At 41.1% G+C, this 19430-nt stretch overlaps 1 protein-coding gene across 4 annotated transcripts in view; it reads right to left on the bottom strand.

The window, feature by feature from the left end:
- The window catches only part of TMEM108 (transmembrane protein 108), a 277929-nt gene that overhangs the window by 134510 nt on the left and 123989 nt on the right, over window positions 1-19430 (bottom strand). For 3 of the 4 annotated variants that reach the window (XM_060248884.1, XM_060248887.1, XM_060248885.1), the window contains one exon: window positions 11067-11152. In XM_060248884.1, the coding sequence (XP_060104867.1) occupies window positions 11067-11106 (40 nt within the window). In that variant the 5' untranslated portion in view covers window positions 11107-11152. The remainder of the gene's footprint in view (window positions 1-11066; window positions 11153-19430) is intronic. The other variant, XM_060248886.1, reaches the window with a different exon arrangement.

Genomic DNA, 19430 nt, shown 5'->3' with positions numbered 1-19430 from the left:
GACAGAAATTCTTTGCCTGAGTTGTGGTGGTCTGGGCAGGGAAATCCCCCTACCAGCATTTGACGGTGAGCCATTGCAAATGGCACGCAAGGTCAAGAGCTTGGGGGTGCTGCTGGAGCCTGCCCTGTCAATGGAGGCCCAGATAGCAGCCACTGCTAAATCCGTTTTCATCTTAGGCGGGTGAGGCAGTTGGTCCCCTTCCTGGAGCGCAGCGACCTAGCAACAGTGATCCATGCGGCGGTCACCTCAAGGTTGGACTACTGCAATGCCCTCTACATGGGGCTGCCCCTGTGCCGAACCGGAAACTACAGCTAGTGCAGAATACAGCGGCCAGGCTGTTATTGGGGCTCCCTAGATGGGAGCACATACAGCCTGGGCTGCAGGAACTGCACTGACTGCCAATAGTGTACTGGATTCGTTACAAGGTGCTGGTTATTACCTTTAAAGCCCTATATGGCCAAGGACCTGCCTACCTTAGGGACCATCTCTCCCCATATATTCCCCAGAGGGTATTGAGATCTGGTTCTCAAAATCTTTTGGTAGTCCCCAGGCCAAAGGAGGCCAAACTGAAAGTCACCAGAGAAAGGGCCTTCTCAATTTCAGCCCCCCACTGGTGGAACCAACTGCCAGAAGAGGTGCAGGCCTTGCGGAGCCTTGCCCAGTTCCGCAGGGCCTGCAAGACTACTCTTTTCCAACTGGCTTTCACTTAATTTTACAGCAATCAATTTTACTGTTGAAGGAATACCGTTGCCATGGAAAAACTGTATGATGCATAACACCAAGTTTTTAGCACCAATTTAATCTTAGAAGTTTTTAAATTACAAAATGATTAATTTTATAGTAGTATGATTTATAATACGTATGTACTTATAATATGTATTTTTAACTGTTGATTTGTCTATTTTGGGAGCCGCCCTGAGCCTGCTTTGGCGGGGAGGGCGGGATACAAATTAAATTATTATTATTATCAGAAAGTGGGGGAATGTCAGCTGAGCACTCCAATATACCCTATGGAGATTGATTCTCCATTATTACCTATGGGAACCAATCTGGGGGGGGGGCTGTTTTTTTGAGGTAGAAGCACCAAATTTTCAGCATAGCTTCTGATGCCTCTCCTCAACCCTCCTCCAAGTTTAAAAAAAACTGGACCGGGGGTCCAATTCTATGAGCCCCAACAGGTGCCCCCCAACCTCCATTATTTCCAAAGGAAGGAAGGCATTTAAAAGGACTGTGATGGCCAGAACTCCCTTTGGAGTTGAATTGTGCTTGTCACAACCTTGCTCCTGACTCCACCCCCAAAATATCCAGATATTTCCTGAGTCAGACCTGGCAACCCTAGCAGGGCTCTCAACACCAGGATGCAAGGCAACCGTGCAGCAGTCAGCACCTATGAGTCTCCCAGAGGGTGGCTTCTCCTTGGTAGCATCCCAGCAGGATCCATCCCTATGCGGCACCAGTGCTCCTACAGTGTAACCAATAAAAACTGTGACCCTCTTTACTCTCCAAATCAAGATGGTCTGTGTTAATTCCTCACCTGCAAAACCTCTATGCCCATGGGGCCCAAAATGGGATGTCACATCATGTGGAAACGACAATATAGTCAAATGCAGACTCTTTATGTTTTTCAAACAGGGTCTGCTCATATTTACTTAAACACAGAACAAAATCTGAGTTCAGTGGCACCTTTAGGACCAACAAAGTTTAATTCTGGATATAAGCTTGCATGCACTCAAAAGTTTATACCCAGGATTAAACTGTGTTGGTCTTACAGGTGCCACTGGACTCAAACTTTGTTTTACTGTTTCAGACCAACACAACTACCCACCTGAATGTACCAAGTATAGTATGAGCCCTCAAAAACAGAGGCATACTGCAAATGATAAGCTTTGAATTTACCCATGCAAATTATTCTAACTCCAAAATATTGCATGCATTAAGTTCAGGAACAGAAAACTGCTGTGCATTGCACATGGCTGCTAGAAATTCAAAGAAATGGCAGCTTAAAAACCCTATGTTTTTGATAAGATGAGGCCTACACAATTCCACCGTAAAGGTAAAATTCTGCCATGCATGCATAAATCACACTAAGTTCAGTGAGGATTGTAGCCTTTCATATCATTTTCAAAAACCTTATTTGACACTGTCAAATAAATCTTAAAACCCAGCTGGATTTCTACTATAAAGCTATAGCAACAGCTTAATGAAAAATGTCAGTTCATGCCCAGCAAAATACCAAAAGAGAAGTAGTGACAGAAAGCAATTTTGAATGAACAACAAAAGTGAACAACAGTCTTTCCTAAGACCTTTTCCACAGGGGTTATTTGCCCCAGTTTCCATGCCACTGGGAACCGTCCTCACACCGCTCCCTCACTACATTGTGGTATCTTTGTTCACCTTCAGGGGTTTCTCAATTTTTCTTCAGATTTCCCAAACCTGTTTTGCTGGGAAAATTTGGGAAAGATTTGGGAAAGAGTTAGGATTGCCAACTCCAAGTTAGGAATTCCTGGACAGCAGGGATGTGATGCCATACAGTCAACCTTAGGGTTGCTTGGTCTGAAGAACAAACCAGTGACGGACTTACTGGGACACTCTGGGAGAATGAGCACTTTAAATGCAACATGCCCACCGGAAGTGATGGAGGCACACTGGTGACACTGGGGTGATGCTCTGGTTTTTGGGCAAAACTCTATGGTTTGAAGCTAATTCTACCATTGAATTTTGCCTAAAACTCAGAGCACTGTTCTCCCCCCTCCCCCAAGTCAATGAAGTGCCTATGTCACTTCTGGGTGAGGTGGGCAAGTCGCATTTGGGGTGGTCACTCTCCCCTGCTGGCCAGCTGGCCGGAGGGGAGTGTCAGAAACCAGGGGATTCTCTGCACACTGGGGGGACTTGGCAACCCTAATCCACCTTCCAAAACGGCCGTTTCCTCCAAACTATGCAATCTAGAGATCAGTTGGGATTCTGGAAGAACTCCAGCCTTCACATGAAAGTTCAAAATCTTAGATTTTAGCAAAGCTTGGATGGCCACAAGGTCAGTGAAAAAATTCAGATTATCACAGTACTAGCCACATGGCACCCATTTTCCTTGTTCTCGTAACAACTATTTACCTCCCTACCACCGAAGAACTTTGTTGTTTTTTTAATATGATCAACTGAACATTGTTACATTCTTGTAATAATAACTGTGCATCTGGTTCTCTGAATTCCCAGCTTTCATTTTTTTTTAAAAAAGGAAGTAGGTCTCTATTCCCTTTGCTGTGGAGATATGCCTTCCACCTTACATCTCTGCAACAAAAGACGCTAGAGAATTATTTTTCAATAATTAAAGCTGAGAATTCAGAGAACCTAATACACATATTGTTACAATGTTTTAAAATATAATGATAATCAATCACTGCTGGGTTTTGTTTTGTTTTTTTGGTGGGGGGGGGAGGACCCAAAATGAAAAAGTCTAGTCACACAGCTGTGAGATGGGACCAGTGACAATGCAGGGATACCTCCCATGTGAAAGTCCCATTGCTGCTATGTTGTATCAGCAGCCACAGCAGCAACAGGGAAACTACCCAAGCCTGTCCCTGTAGGGAAAAATGCCTAAATATAAGAGAGAGATTCTGTAATTTTCTGTGAGCTGCTTGTCACCACCACACCTTTCTAACTCCTTTGTAGCCAATGGTCTTAAAAGGGCATAACCTTCTTGGGATGGCTCTGCAATCGATGTAATTCGTATGTTATATCTTCCAATCCAAAGAAACTTTGCACACAGCAAGCTACACTCCCTGAAGGCAAATGCATTTTTAAAGCAGAGCTAATAATATAACTCGCTGGGTTTTGCTTCCCATAATTTTCTTTGCCAGGCATTATACGTCCATTTCAAACAGAAAGCAATATAACAGGGCTTATCAATTCCGTTTTAGATTAGGAAACTTCAAAAGACTACAAAAATATTATGAAAGACTTCAAAAATGGGGGAGGGAATCAAATGGTCCTAATTGACTGTTCTGTTCATCTGTCTTTAATATACAAAAAAAGTCCTTCAATTTACTAAAGGAAAATCCAAACTGAGTGTGCAGAACATACGGCAACGTAACAATTGATGTGATGCTGGTTCAGATACACATATTTATCACCAGAGCTTTTTTTTATAGAAAAAGCCCAGCAGGAACTCATTTGTAGATTAGGCTACACCCCCAACACCAAGCCAGCCGAAATTATGTTCCTGCTCAAAGAAAGCCCTGTTTACAATGTCAATGGCATACTTGATTACTCTTGGCAGAATGTCTGAATGGGCTCCTTCAGAAAGCATCACGTTTGAGTAGTTTTTCCAGTTCCAGATTGGGAAATATCTGGAAATTTGGGGGGTGGAGCCTGAGAAGGATGGGTTTGGGGAGGGCAGGGACCTCCAGTGGGGTATAATGCCATCAAGTCCACTTTCCAAAGTGGCCATTTTCTGCAGCTGAACTGATATCTGATGCCTGGAGATCAGCTGTAATCCCAGATCTCCAGCCACTATCTGGAAGCTGACAACCCTATGTTTGAGGTGGCATTGTGGTGATGTCCACATCATTTCTCATTCACTAATGCAGGTTGATGTTGCAGTTATAAAGTGATTTAGCATGGCTGAAGGAAACAGTTGTGTGCCAGATGTGGACTGCTAGTGACAGCCCAGGTAATGAACTTGATCATGAAAACATAATGGGACAAATCTGGGTTTGTGGAGCATCAAGACCAAAGTATATGATGCAGGAGACCCATGACTGCATCGCCAACATCTTTTAAAGAATGCAAAGCAGTTGCTAGGTGGGTCACAGATAGGAAACATATCAGCTGGTATATAAAGTGGCACAGTTGTTCACAGAGAAATACTGCCTAGATTGGATTTCAATTCTTGGCTATGCTATTGCGTGGAAGTTATATATGTTATTTTGAATGATGTCTGCCCCTATATTTCTCCTATAAAACATTCCAGAACATACCAGGAACAGCTGGTACCGTGTACATCTTTTGATTGGACCTCCTTTAAAAACAGTTTTCATTCCTTAAAGTCCTAGAAAAATTATGGAATGGGACACTTTCAATTAGTGAAATCAGGAAGGAATTGAAGGATCAAACCCCTTCTTTCCTCCCTGAATGGCCCCAATCTGAAACGTAGACACATATGCCTATCATTTTATTTTTTAATCCATGATCTTTCACACATCTAATCTGACCCTTTTCCTTGACTTTTCCCTTTCAACTGGACTTTCTGCTGTCAATTGTTTCCTGTTGATTTCCCCCCCAACAGGGAAACAATACATGCATCTGTGGGAAAAGGAAACAGCTTGGAGGACCAACATTTGTAAGAAAACTTGTCAGAGAAGAAAGCATTACAGAAGCATTACAAAGGACATTGCCATATATGGGTCTTCCAATGAGGGCATTTTTTGCAGAGAAAGCCCAGCAGGCACTCATCTGCATATTAGGCTACACCCCCTGACATCACCATTGTTTCACACAGGGCTCTTTTCTAGAAAAAGCCCTACATGAATTTATTTGCATATTAGGCCACACCCTCTGACACCAAGCCAGCCAGAACTGTGTTCCTGTGCAGTCCAACTCAAAAGAAACCCTGCTTCCACTACAGTCTAAGTGTCCATTCTGGAAAAAGTAAAAATGAAATACATTGGGGGAAACTGTGTGTAGTGTGGGCTGTAGACACCCTGTGTTCTCAGCCCTTCACCACTACCTAAAGAAACTAGAAACTAGAAATCAACAGGATATCACTGCAACATAGAAATCTTAATTTTCCAAAGTTTTCAACAGTCATTTTTGGACTATTTTTTAAAATTATATAATCAACTTCAACCGTCCATAGAGAAAAAAATAATAATAAACATCTATATTGAATCACTGTGGTTTATGCTGCAGGAGTTAAATCACCACATTAAGTTTTGGGTTTAAAAAAAATACTTTCTTTGCAGAGCCAACTGCATAATTGTCCTAATGGAAGTTGAAAATGTTCTCCATAATACTTGCCCGATAGCAAACAGTGGACACATGCTCACTCTAATTGGAGTTCATCAGTAGAATCCACCAACCTTCAAGTAATTAATAAAAAATCTGTTCTGAAATATTTTGTGTGTGTGCATTTCAAAACAGGAAGTCTTAATTTAAAAAAAAAAACCTACACACATTACTAGTGGAGCAATCTGAAGACAGAGTATGTATACAGCTGCTGTCTTTTGCACCATTACTGGAAGAAGGAAAATTAATTGAAATCACCAGGATGCTTTCAAGTAAATGTTGGATGCAGTAGGTTGAAATGATTAATTAAAGTTAAACTATCAACTGATAAACAAGGAAAGTCTGTTCCAATTTGAGTTCAGCTGTTCCACCTTCATTTGGAGACTTTGCATTGGGTTATATAAAGACACATCTCCTGCCTTCTTTTGGTATTTGTTTACTTATTTAAAGTAAAGAAGACCCAATAAATAATTCTTACTAAACTCCAGCTGTACCATGTTTTCCAAGAAGAGTGTTCTATTTTGTGTTGCGTAGACCACTTACCACCACTCCTTGTTGAAGAAAGGCCGTGAAAGAACATTATGAGTGCTTCTTTAAGGATTAAAGTTCATAAAGAGAAACCTTCTAACCCTACTCATGTTGCAGATGCACTTATGCTTCAGGAATGGTAAATGGAGTGTGAGAAATACAATTGGAGGTGCGGGGGGGCAACCATTAAAGTAAAATTCTACCTAGGAGGCACAAATTAAGAAACTGGGTTATTGTGAACGAAGAGGCTCATACATCTTTCCCTAGCCATAAGGGATAAGTGAAAAGAATGCTTTAACAATAGTTTCACATAAATACAGTATACTAAAATTTGTCACCACTAGCTCTTGTGGCAGAATGACAGAAATGAGTAACACAGAATACATGGAATCGGCATCATTGTACTGCTTACACTGTGCAAAGAATTGTTCATTCAACTTATATTGAAAGGAACACTTTAAAGAGCTGTACCTTCCGTAATATGTTGTGCCACCAACACTCTCACTGCTTAATTTTGTGGCATCTGGACATTTTGTCTCATTTCTAGCCCTCCCTTCTCAAAAATATCGCCTTTTTTCATTTTCTCTAACAGCATGAAACTTAAAAGTCAAAAGCAAACCACATAATGAAGCACATTAATGTAAAGGATTAAAATTCCCTTCATATTTTGCTTTTAATTGGCTCTGGGATTTTAGAAGTTTGTTTTCCAAAGGCTCGCAAACAAGAAGAACCAATTTTTTAAAAAATCGAAATGAAGAGCAAGCCTAGATATTTGGGTCAGTACACTTACTAGAGACAAATAAATAGCTGATACCTAAAGCTCTCTTATAATTGAGTCAGACACCTGGTCTCTCAAGGTCAGTCCTGAGGAGTAGCTGCTTTCAAAAGTCCCACCAGGCAGAGATCTTTCACATCATCTGCTACCTGCTTCTTTTAAATGGAGATTCCAGGGACTGAGACTGGGATCTTCTGCATGCAAAGCAGATGCTCTACTGGTAAGCCGCACTCTCTTCTCTGTGTTATAATCAATTTACTTGTGATATGCAGACAACAGTGACAGAATTCTAGACTTCTGATGAGACATCCTTTTTTAAAAAAAATTACTAATAAAACTCTCTCTGAAGACAGTAACTAGTGTATCAAAGGTGCATAGTCCATATTTCCCATATAAGGCCCCTCCTTTCTCCTAATATTCTGGTTTACTGGATTCAGGGTGCTTTTGATGTGACAGCACATTCCATATGAAATCCTCTTAGCCTTACAACTGGCAAAATGGCTGGCAAGCCCCATCCTGAGCAATCACTTGTGGGTGCAGCAGAGTTTAGGCTAATAAGTCCTCTTTGGACATAAATGGAGATGACAAAGAACATACGCTGCTGTTTGTGAAAGACAAAGTGAACTGACTTGGACTGGGGATTTGTAGGGAGCAGAGAGGGTATTTAATTCTTCAACCTCTACTTGGTTTCACTGATACATCCCAAGATCCCACTATTAGCATTTTAAAGGAAAAAAAGATGTGTTCTTTAAAAACCCATCTTCTCTTTAAAATGCTAGTATCTGTGCAAAAACCTCTGTTATGATTAGCCCAACAACGAAAGTTTGGGGTTTTGAGCAGTTAGATTCTCTCTTCCCCACAAAACCTTGATCTAAGTCAGGGCTGCACATAAACAATTTGTCTGTTTACAGGCAAAGATTCACAATTTTTATCACCTCTGATGTGCCCTTTACGGTACATACAGCACTGAATAATAATCATAATGTCAATAAACAAAAATAATTCAGCATATATGCATCCTCATCTTATTAATTTTATTGTAGTACTTGGAATGTAAATCCATTGTTTGTGGAAGTTACCAAACTGACAGGACAGAAACTTCAGCTGCAGTCATAGGCTGTGATCCTGTGATCCATGGGCACAAGAATTCCAGATCCTTCCCATGTTCTCTTTCCCCCTCAACTTTCTCTATGGCCCTAGCAAAGATTATTCCTAGAGTTATGCGACATGGTGGACCAACAGCCATGCTGGTCAGAAGGATGCACTGAAATGTGGAAGGGGACAAAATTGCCCCCTTCTTCTCTGTCAGTGCAGCTGCTGGGGTGACCGTCAGTGCCTCCCACTGATGGATCACTTGATCTGACCCACAAATTTTAAAAACTGTAACAATGGCCTCCCTTCATTCCATTTGGGAACCAGATGAATAGCACTGAACAGCAAAGCTGTCACTTCTACATGACAGCCAAGTTAGAAACACTGCCAGATATCAACCACATCTCTACCTCCCCTTCCCTGGCCTATAATGTCTGAACATCACAAAATTCTACATTACATTGCTTCCACTCCACCTCACTGGTTGCCATACGGAGGGAGTGGAAAAACCCAGAACATCATGGGCTGATGAGCTATTCAGATTATAAGAACTATGATATTTCCTGCTTCCTTCATCTTTCAGAGATTTGGAACGCTGATTTAGGAATGAAATTAAAAAGTTAAGCCTCCCTGGTCATCCAAAGAAAAACACTACACACAGGTATTTTTTCAATGTAGGTTCATAAATTGTTCTGCTGCTTTGCCAAATGAAGACAAGGCTTCAAAATTTTACACAGAACTTATCAATACAAACATTTAATTAAGTATACATCTCCTTTCCTTATTGACTTCAATCAAGCTGAACTGGCAGACCAAAATTAAGTATTTGTTTCACCCCTCTACCATACTTTGTTCATCACTGAGTCTCTGTTTAGTCTGGCTGAAGAACTTCATTCCCCCCCTTAACCATGAAGTCTGGTTCACCTGCTGTTTCTCCATAAATTCGTGACATAATGTTATGAGAAACAATTATCTGAATGATGCCATGTTGTTACACTTGAGCTATTTAAAATATAATGATGGATGCCAAATTAGTTTGGCAGTGGAGCAAAAAACCCAAACAAATAAAAAACCCCGGAAGTCACATCCATCCATATATTTGATGTTTCCTCTGTATTTCAGCAGTGCTTATCACAAATGTGAATGGTGACACCTTGCCACCACTGAACATTTTTTTAAAAAAATTCCTAAAATTCCTGCCTTCTTTTCAACTTTGTCTTTCCCCAATAGCTCTTCCCTAAAGCATTCACTTCCCTCTTTGTGCTTGCTTTTTGGTTACAGATAATAACACCATTTCTTGATGTCATTTTCAAAGTTATGGCTTTTATATTCTCAGAAAATGAACTACTAAAATTTGCCAGATCGCAACACAAGCATTTTTAAAACAACGCTCCTTATCAATGCAAGTACCAATTAATGAAAATCCTCTATTTTTGTGCAAGTTAAGTATTTGGGGAATGCAGGGCAAACAAGTGTACTAAACAGAAGCAATGGACAGTTATTTCATTAAGATTTATGAACTTGGTTATGATTTAGAAAAGGATGCCACAAAGCCACAGGACATTTTTAATTAAGTAAATGCAGTCTCATTGTGGCCATTTTAAAATTTATTTAATATGTATACTTTCCCCTGTCTAAACAATCCCAACTAAGGGGAAAGCTAGACATTATAGTGGCAAAAACCTAGGTGTCATAATGACAGCCATGCCAATTTTCTTCCAAGCTTGTGGGGGAGTGTTGATAATTTAGCCCAGGGTGAGCAGGAGGGGAAATATTTATTTAAAATATTTATATGCTCACATTTCTCTTCAGCATCTCAGGACCCAAGGTGGGTAAACAACATAAAAATGATTTCATAAAGCAAACATTTTTAAAAATATAAAAACATTAAAACCAGTCTAACAACACTTTATGCCCTCCTCTGCCAACAGCAGGTTATTTCCACTTCACCCAGGCGCTCCCAAAACACTTAGTAAACCCTGCTGGGAAGAACAAGGTTGCCGCATGGATACCTGCAGGGAGGGATGGTCCTTCAAGCATCTTGGTCCCAGGTTATGAAGGGCTTTCAAGGTAAGCACCACCACCCCAAATTGCACCCAGAAACTCATTGGCAGCCAGTATTGAATTGTTTCTCCCTCAATTCCTTTTCCCTATCCATGTTCTGTGGGATTACTACAGGTCTCAGAGCCCATGAAGAAAAAGGTGGCTGGCAGAAGCCGTTTAGGGGAGGAAATCCCATGTAAGGGAGTGTTCCGTAACTTTTTCCTGCCTGCTCAGGCTGCAATTAATTGGCCCACCATCTGCTTTGTAGCAAATTGGCAGTGACCCAATGCTCAAATGGTATTGTTCATCTTTGTATTAAGCATTGATGAAACATGGAGAAAACGTCAAAATATAGATAGCATTTCCTGTTTGCTTATTCTTCTATCATTCAAACTGTATCTCATTCTTTGGAGAAAATCATGTCTTAAATCTTCAATTCTTGATATTTGGCTTTTGTACACTTTTGCTTGGACTTTAAAACTCCAGCTGAGGATGATTTATTTTCTCCGAGAGCATCATCTCAGAACAAAACTCAACATTTCCATAATATGCATGGAGAGAGAATGATGAAAGTGAATCTTTCAGAACTGTTTTACATCTTTATTATAGGGATCAATGGACTACTTACTAAGCAGTTGGCAATAGAGGACCTGTAAACTTCTCTTCATGGTATCATCTGGTCCTGGATATCCTGCAGTTTATTCATGATTCTGTCTAGGAGATTAAGAGAAAAAAAAAAGTATGTATAAATAATTGTCAAAACGAATCTGTGCTGATTTAGTAGCCTTTTTTGGCCACACAAATAGAAGACTCCAACATAGAAACATAAACAGGCTGAGAGATTCCCAACTAGTGCAGTGCAGCAGGATCCTTGGACAGGATAGCCAAGATCTCTACAATGAGTTCCGGAATAAATAGGGAATGAGAAACAAAAGGATTTGTGACTTAGGAAAAGCAGAGTTGGATGTATCCCCTGCCCTTGACTCAGAGTCTCAGAGCAGCTTACAATCTCCTTCCCTTCCTCTCCCCACAACAGACACCCTGTGAGGTAGGTGGGGCTGAGAGATCTTTCAAGAACTGCTCTTGAGAGAACAGTTCTGAGAGAACTGTGACTGGCTCAAGGTCACCCAGCTGGCTGCATGTGAAGGAGTGGAGAATCAAACCAAGTTCTCCAGATTAGATTCTGCTGCTCTTAGCCACCATACCGAACTGGCTCTCTAGGCGAGAGGAGATGGCGGAGACAGGTATGTATCCAGATGGAATTCTATTGCTGGGAGTCTCTTTTTTACTTTGAGAGTATTCATCTATGAGGGAAGGGAAATTGTGCATGCTACCTTCAGTTCCTCAGAGGAAAGGTAGAATCTAAATGTGATAGTTTGGTAAGACAACACACCTCAATGCATGGTGGATCAGGTACAGATATGTTGCTAGTGTGGTTAGGTACAGGTGGGCTCTATACGTTTGAAATCTTACAATAATTTAAGGCTTGGTTACATGTATGGACTCAAATTCAGGTGATACAACAATGTATGATCACTTGCTCTCATTGGCAGGGAGCTGATGCACCCAGGTGAATGGGGAGATATGGCACTTCTCAAGGCCTGCTGTGAGCGGGCCTGGCAAATCATCCAACTTGCCTAAGCAGGTGTGCAAGTCAGTAAAAAGGATACTCCCTGTTTGGTTTTCTATAATAACTTTATTAAGTTTGGAAATAACAATACTTGGAGCAAAGCATGCACGTAGGCACCCACATCCAGGAGACCAAGAACAGCTCTTATAGTTCACTTAATACAATGAGGTGAAATATATGGAAATCTCATATTTAAGCTGCAGCTGCAATATTTACTAATATTTACCTACACACCCACACACACCAGTAATTAACGGACAGTTGTTAAAAATTATTTATGAACATGAAAGTATAGAGTTTCCCTGAAATATCTGTAATTGCTTTCTTAATGTTTTATATAAATATTGTCACCAGTTTTTTACTATCATGATGCATGTTTCCAGCCAGTTTACAATGACTCAGAGGTACATATCCGAACAGAACAGAGAATTTAGTAGCCCCACAGTTTTAACGTCCAAACCCATTTCATTTTAACTTTTCCCCTCTGTGAATCAAACCTATGCATCTCACACCATTCTTCTCACACCATTTTTTTTGTTTCTTACATTGAAAATTTTCCATTAAATATATAGTTTAAAGTTCAAGACAGCACATAAAAGATAAACAAGGAAGACAAGCAAGGGACCCCCAAGGACTTACAGGGGGCATCTCATTTTTCATTCCCCCATTCTTTTCTCTTTACCTTCCCTGAAAGCCCCCATAGCCTCTCTCCTTTTCCTACCTCATTCTCTATTTCCCACTCAGCAGCTAAACTATCCTTACCTCCCTCTGTCCCTCCGCCCCATAGTCACTATTCTCTCCTTCCCTACCACTGGGAGCCTCTTTCTGAGAAAAAATCTGGCTCAGTGGTGAAGTGCTGACCACCAGGCCCCGTCCAGTAGAGAACCTTCAAGCATTTGTGAGGCCAACCTGGGTGAGCCAATCTTTGGAGACAAGCCATGGTGTTGCAAAAAGATCTGGAACACATTCCCAATGCTTCTACCACCATCTGTCAAGAAATAACATTATATAGTAGTATATAACTTCTGGCCTAAGAGCAAACCCTTGAAAACCCTTTAGGCAGTTCATATTCTTGTAGTTCTAAGAAGGAGTTGCCTCTATCTTGCAACAAGAGTTTACAACAAGCTATTTTAAGGCCCTCCGTGGTAATTCCTTCTGCACTGATGATCTTGACGGCATCTGCAACACAAGTAAGCCAATAAACACCACTCCGTTACTGATTAAATGCCAGGGAGTTTATGAAAGCAGAAGGGCTGTGTTTGATTTGTAGATGGAAGTCTCCTAGGATTGTCACTTTTATTAGCTCCATTTGCTAGCGGAAGAGTGGAAACACCCGCTTATGTTATCACTTGCAGCTATTTATACACACGGCAGCAATGAATGCTCCCATATTAGAGCTTTCTTCTCCCCACACCTTATTTCATTTTAAAAGCGGTTTGCAAACATAAGAAAAGCCCATCAGCATTTCCTACAGGAAAGACATTATTTTCCTTTAAAATCAAATAACATTTATTTATGTTTGGTCATTAATCTTGCATATGAAAGCACATTCCAGGAAGACAAAGAGGGTGACAGACCACTGCTGTGACATCCAGCTGATCAGTAAACAAGGGTGATAACACCCTTGCTTTGATGGCAGATTGGAACTTTTCTGCCTCTCCCCTCCTATTGCAGCACACTGATCTTCATGAAATGCTGCTCCTGGGGGACAGAGACCCTTAGACACTATGTGAGAGGGTCTGCAGTGGGAAGGAGGGACTGGTGGAAGCTGCCATTTTGCTCCAGATCCAACCCAAAGCGGATAGCAACTTAGTTCATGGTGAGAAGGCTGGAACTGTGCTTACTGGCTCTACTATTGACCCCCACCTCTGGGATTTCTGTGCATACATCCCAACACTCCACAGGTTGTGAATGCATCATTTATAAGGATGGGCATGTACTGCATTTTTGCAGTTTGTTTCAGTTTGTGGTCCATGGTTGAACCATGAACTGATATGAACCGGGAGGCTGGTTCATGAACTGAACTAGTTTGTAGCAGTATGTGACCCCTGCTTGCTGATCTCTGCTGCTTTTGGTGAGAAGCAGAAAGCAAGGGTTCTCCCTGCAAAAAACAGCAGGGAGCAGAATGCAGGGGTTTAAATGGCTCCAAGCCATTTAAACTCCTGTTTTCTGCTCTTCATGAACTACTATAAACTGCCTTAAAATTCATAGAAGTTCATGATGGCTCTTCAGTTTGCAAATTTGGTTTGCAAACTATGAACCAGTCAAAATTTGTCATGGGCTTACATTCATGAGTTGGTTTGTGCCCATCCCTAATCCTTTATGCACACCTGGAATGTACACAGGTAGGCCCAAGTGCATAGGTCTGAGTAGGGCCAGCAGCCATAACCTCCATCCACCATATACAAAAACTTATCTGCTCTTAAGGAATTCTTCTAAAATGATAACAAATATTCCGCCATCAGGCCAAATGTAACAATCAATGCAGTTATAGTGGTTGTCAGACTAAAATCTGGGAGATCCAGGTTCAATCCCCCTTCTACCATGAAAACTTGTTGGGAGACTTTGGTCCAGTCACTCAAGTCAAGTCAGCCTTTATTGGCATAAAAATAGCAGTGCAAAATTAATATAGTGTAAAACAGGATAAAAACACAACTTTCATGTACAATTATTTCTGTGATCAGTCACTCTCAGCTCAACCTGACTTGCAGGGTTGTTGAGAAGATAGTGTAAAAGCTGGAGATATAAAGCTGCTAGGGAGAAAAGTAGAAGGCATCAGACATCTGTCACACTCCCAGAAGCTTGGCTTTAGGAGATGCTGTGGGTCAGTGGTACAGCAGACCTTTTTTTGAGCAGGAAAGCACAGGAATGCTGGCTTGGTGTCAGGGGTGTGGCCTAATATGCAATGAGTTCCTGTTGGACTTTTTTCTACAAAAAGCCCTGGTGCTAGTACATGCTTTATTTGCAGAAGGGCCCAAATTTAATCCTGACATTGTCAGTTGAAGAGTTTTTAGGCAGCAGGCACTGGTGTGTGTGTGTACTTTTCTCTGCCTAAGAACCTGCAGAGCTGCTGCCCAAGGTTGCCAGTTCTAGGTGGAAAAATGCCTAAAAGCTTTGGAGATGGAGCCTAGAATGGGTGGGATTTGGGAAGGGAGGGACTTCAACTGGTATAATGTTAGAGAGTCCACCCTCTGAAGCAGCCATTTTCTCCAGGGGAATTGACTTTAGTCATCTGGACATCAACTGTAATAGTGGGAGATCTCCAGGTACCACCAGTAGTTTGGCAACCCTATACCTGCCAGTGGTGAGCTAGTCATGGTAAGTTGACTTGTCCTGTTTTAGGAGAAAGGCATGGTAAAAACATTTAAAATTAGTAAGTAACAGAGTGCTTGAGGAACCCCTGCTTTCTCAAGGCATAAATATCTTCCCAACTGCTTGGTGAAAGACTAGCATAGCACAACTAGTTGCTGCTATATCTTCTCCATGACATACCAATAACCTCAGGGAACATCCGATAAAAAGTACGAGGAATATTATGCCTATAGTTAACAGACTGTGGTTATTTATTTACATGTATTAGTTATTTCTCGTGGTCCATTGCCTCTCACTTTTAAAGGTCTAGCAGCCTCTGAATTATAATCAACATTGTAAAAGGTATGTTGCTATGCCAATTTTTATTTAAATAATATTGATTTCTGTGAGGCAAAAACAGGCTTGTGCAAGACTAAAAATCAACTGACATTTTGTGGGAAATGTTCATCTTTCTTGCACTGATGGCTGAAAAAACAAAGACCATTTAATGGTCATAAACCTCACACAAAAGTCTACACAATAAATCCCACAAGGTCTTTTAGGTCAACTCCTGTCTTCCCCTTTATAGCTTATAAATTTTAAGTGAAGTCATTAGGCTGAGCCAGGCCATACTTCTGTCCTTTTTGTTTAAAAATATTAGAGGTGGAGATACCAGCATTTGAAAGTTACATATTTGTAAAGCAAAGAAAGCAGGCAGGAAAGAAAAAATAAGAACATAAGAGAAGCCATGTTGGATCAGGCATGGACCTCTGCTCCATATTTTTATCTAACCCCCTCTTGAAGCTGGCTATGCTTGTGGCCACCACCACCTCCTGTGGCAGTGAATTCCACGTTAATCACCCTTTGGGTGAAGAAGTACCTCCTTTTATCCGTTCTAACCCGACTGCTCAGCAATTTCATTGAATGCCCACGAGCTCTTGTATTGTGAGAAAGGGAGAAAAGTACTTCTTTTTCTACCTTCTCCATCCCATGCATAATCTTGTAAACCTCTATCATGTCACTCCGCAATCGATGTTTCTCCAAGCTAAAGAGCCCCAAGTGTTTTAACCTTTCTTCATAGGGAAAGTATTCTAAACCTGTAATCATTCTAGTTGCCCTTTTCTGCACTTTTTCCAATGCTATAATATCCTTTTTGAGGTGCGGTGACCAGAATTGCACACAGTATTCCAAATGAGACCGCACCATCGATTTATACAGGGGCATTATGATTCTGGCTGATTTGTTTTCAATTCCCTTCCTAATAATACCCAGCATGGCGTTGGCCTTTTTATTGCAATCGCACACTGTCTTGACATTTTCAGTGAGTTATCTACCACGACCCCAAGATCTCTCTCTTGGTCAGTCTCTGCCAGTTCACACCCCATCAACTTGTATTTGCAGCTGGGATTCTTGGCCCCAATGTGCATTACTTTGCACTTGGCCACACTGAACCTCATCTGCCACATTGACGCCCACTCACGCAGCCTCAACAGATCTCTTTGGCGTTCCTCACAATCCTCTCTGGTTCTTACCACCCTGAACAATTTAGTGTCATCCGCAAACTTGGCCACTTCACTGCTTACTCTCAACTCCAAAACATTTATGAACAAGTTAAAGAGCATGGGACCCAGTACCGAGCCCTGCGGCACTCCACTGCTTACCGTCCTCCACTGCGAAGACTGCCCATTTATACTCACTCTCTGCTTCCTATTAATTAGCCAGTTTTTGATCCACAAGAGGACCTGTCCTTTTACTCCATGACTCTCGAGCTTACTAAGGAGCCTTTGATGAGGAACTTTATCAAAAGCTTTCTGGAAGTCAAGGTAAACAATATCTATTGGGTCTCCTTTGTCCACATGTTTGTTCACCCCCTCAAAGAAATGTAACAGGTTAGTGAGGCAAGATCTTCCCTTACAGAACCCATGCTGAGTCTTCCTCAATAATTCATGTTCATCAATGTGCCTACTCATTCTGTCCTTGATAATGGTTTCTACCAGCTTTCCCAGAATTGAAGTCAGACTGACTGGCCTGTAGTTACCCGGATCTCCTCTGGAACCCTTTTTAAAGATGGGGGTGACATTTGCTACCTTCCAGTCCTCAGGAACGGAGGCAGATGTCAATGAAAGATTACATATTTTTGTCAGGAAAGTGACAAGAAAGTGAGCCATAATTTATGAAAGCAACATCGCTCTTCTAAACGCATACACACACAAAACTGTACTATTTGAAAATGGTGTTGATTTCCCAAAGAGAAGGATGGATTCTCCTGATTGTCATTTTATCATGGAAATAGTCCTTTGCTCTTGAAAACAGGAAACAAGAACTGGGAATGACTTTAATCCATTGGAATGCTTTACCAAAAAAAGAAAGAAAGAAAAGGCCAGGTGCAATAGTTTTGAAAACATAAATGTTTCAGTATTTTAAGGCACTCAGCCTTTTTGGCTGGGTTCACTTACAAAAAGCTTTCCAGAACAGCAGCAACAACTCCAACAAGAACAAACACCATGAAAACAGACCAATAGTTCTGGAGCAGTAAAAGGTGCATGACTGACTGTTCTTAGTACTTGGATGGGAGACTGCCCTTGAAATACCCAGTCGGGAGGTGAGAGCAAGCTTATTCAGTCATCTTCCTGAATATCCTCCAGGCCCCCAATAGGGGTCAGTCACCAGAAGTCGACCTGACTTCCAGGTGCAAACACACATGGAAAATATAAAAATACAAAAAAAAAGTGTATCAGCAAAAACCAGGACATCCCTTCAGTTCAGCTCCCTAGTAGCATCTCCTTGCTCTTGGCAGCCCAAGGTAAAAATCCATGCAAGGCCAAGTGAACAAGATTAAAGAATAAGTCTCTGTAAAATACAATAATAGTTTCCATAAAGTACACAGAAACATTCTAATTCAACTGAAACAAGTGAAGATCATAGGAAATATAAATTCAACTACTTTTTAGTTTTACAAATCAAACACTGTTTGGAGCAAGGGTTTAAAATGTGAGCATTTCATTGTATTTTAATCTTAGCTTTGCCTTGTGAAACTATGCTCAGTTAGCCTCTTGATGTGGATCAACAATGGCCAGCTTGCTTAACCTGGGGGACATCCTCTCCAACCAAGGAGTTCAAGGGGTGAAATATTCACAGATAATAAATGTTCCATTCCATTCTAAAGATAGGAGTGAAATGGATACTTTCTGATGAACAAGTAAGCTCTCAGATGATAGTAATATTGCACAAAAATAGGAAGTGGTATATCTTTCTGATGTATATACATAGATATACAAGCAATCTTTTGTTTCTGCAATGGGCTTTAGGAGAAGTTACCTTATATGCCCTTTCTAAACTGAGCTGCAGTATCTACAATTTATAATGATGCACATGATGATGAATAGATGTGTATAATCCCCATGCACAGCCAGCATATTGTCTTCCGCAATGAGTGATTTTCATCCCCACACTGTACTTCAGCTTAATTAAAGAGGACAATGAAGACACAGTGATGAATAGAGAATAACAACAACAAAAAAAGTGCAATGGAGCTAATAGCTCCCCAGACATCAGGATGTTCATTATGCCTGAAAGTGGAAAATATCAACAGTGTCCTAGACTGGAGGAAGATTATTCCATACAGAAGGATAGGTTATAAGGCTGTGCTAGACACCCCCTCTTCCTGATACCTAGTTTTCAACTGAATGGTTTTTAAAAAAAAAATGGGTGAGTCTTCAGTCCAGTTGGCTCTCACCTATAGTCAGATCAGCACAAAGGATTACCACATTGGGGAAGAACTCAGCCTCTTGCAAAGAGATATCAGCAGAATTATGAAACACAGAAATCAGCATGAAAAGGATGATGCAAAAATGAACTTTTTCTAAGTAGGTGTTAACAGTTGCAGCCCATTGAACATCCAACAAGGGAATAAAAAGTTCATCATTATGCACTGATGGAAAAATTGTTTTTACTTGAGTGAGTCACAATGAGAAGGAAAGGGCTGGCATGGGAAGGCAATGCTGTTGCTGAGTTTCGCTGTTATCTTCTCTTTTGCCACCAGGGCAATCTGGACCACCTTCAAACGGTGAT

This window comes from Heteronotia binoei, chromosome 10 (genome assembly GCF_032191835.1).
Source record: "Heteronotia binoei isolate CCM8104 ecotype False Entrance Well chromosome 10, APGP_CSIRO_Hbin_v1, whole genome shotgun sequence".
Lineage (NCBI taxonomy): Eukaryota > Metazoa > Chordata > Lepidosauria > Squamata > Gekkonidae > Heteronotia > Heteronotia binoei.
This window is presented reverse-complemented; position numbering and strand designations above follow the sequence as displayed.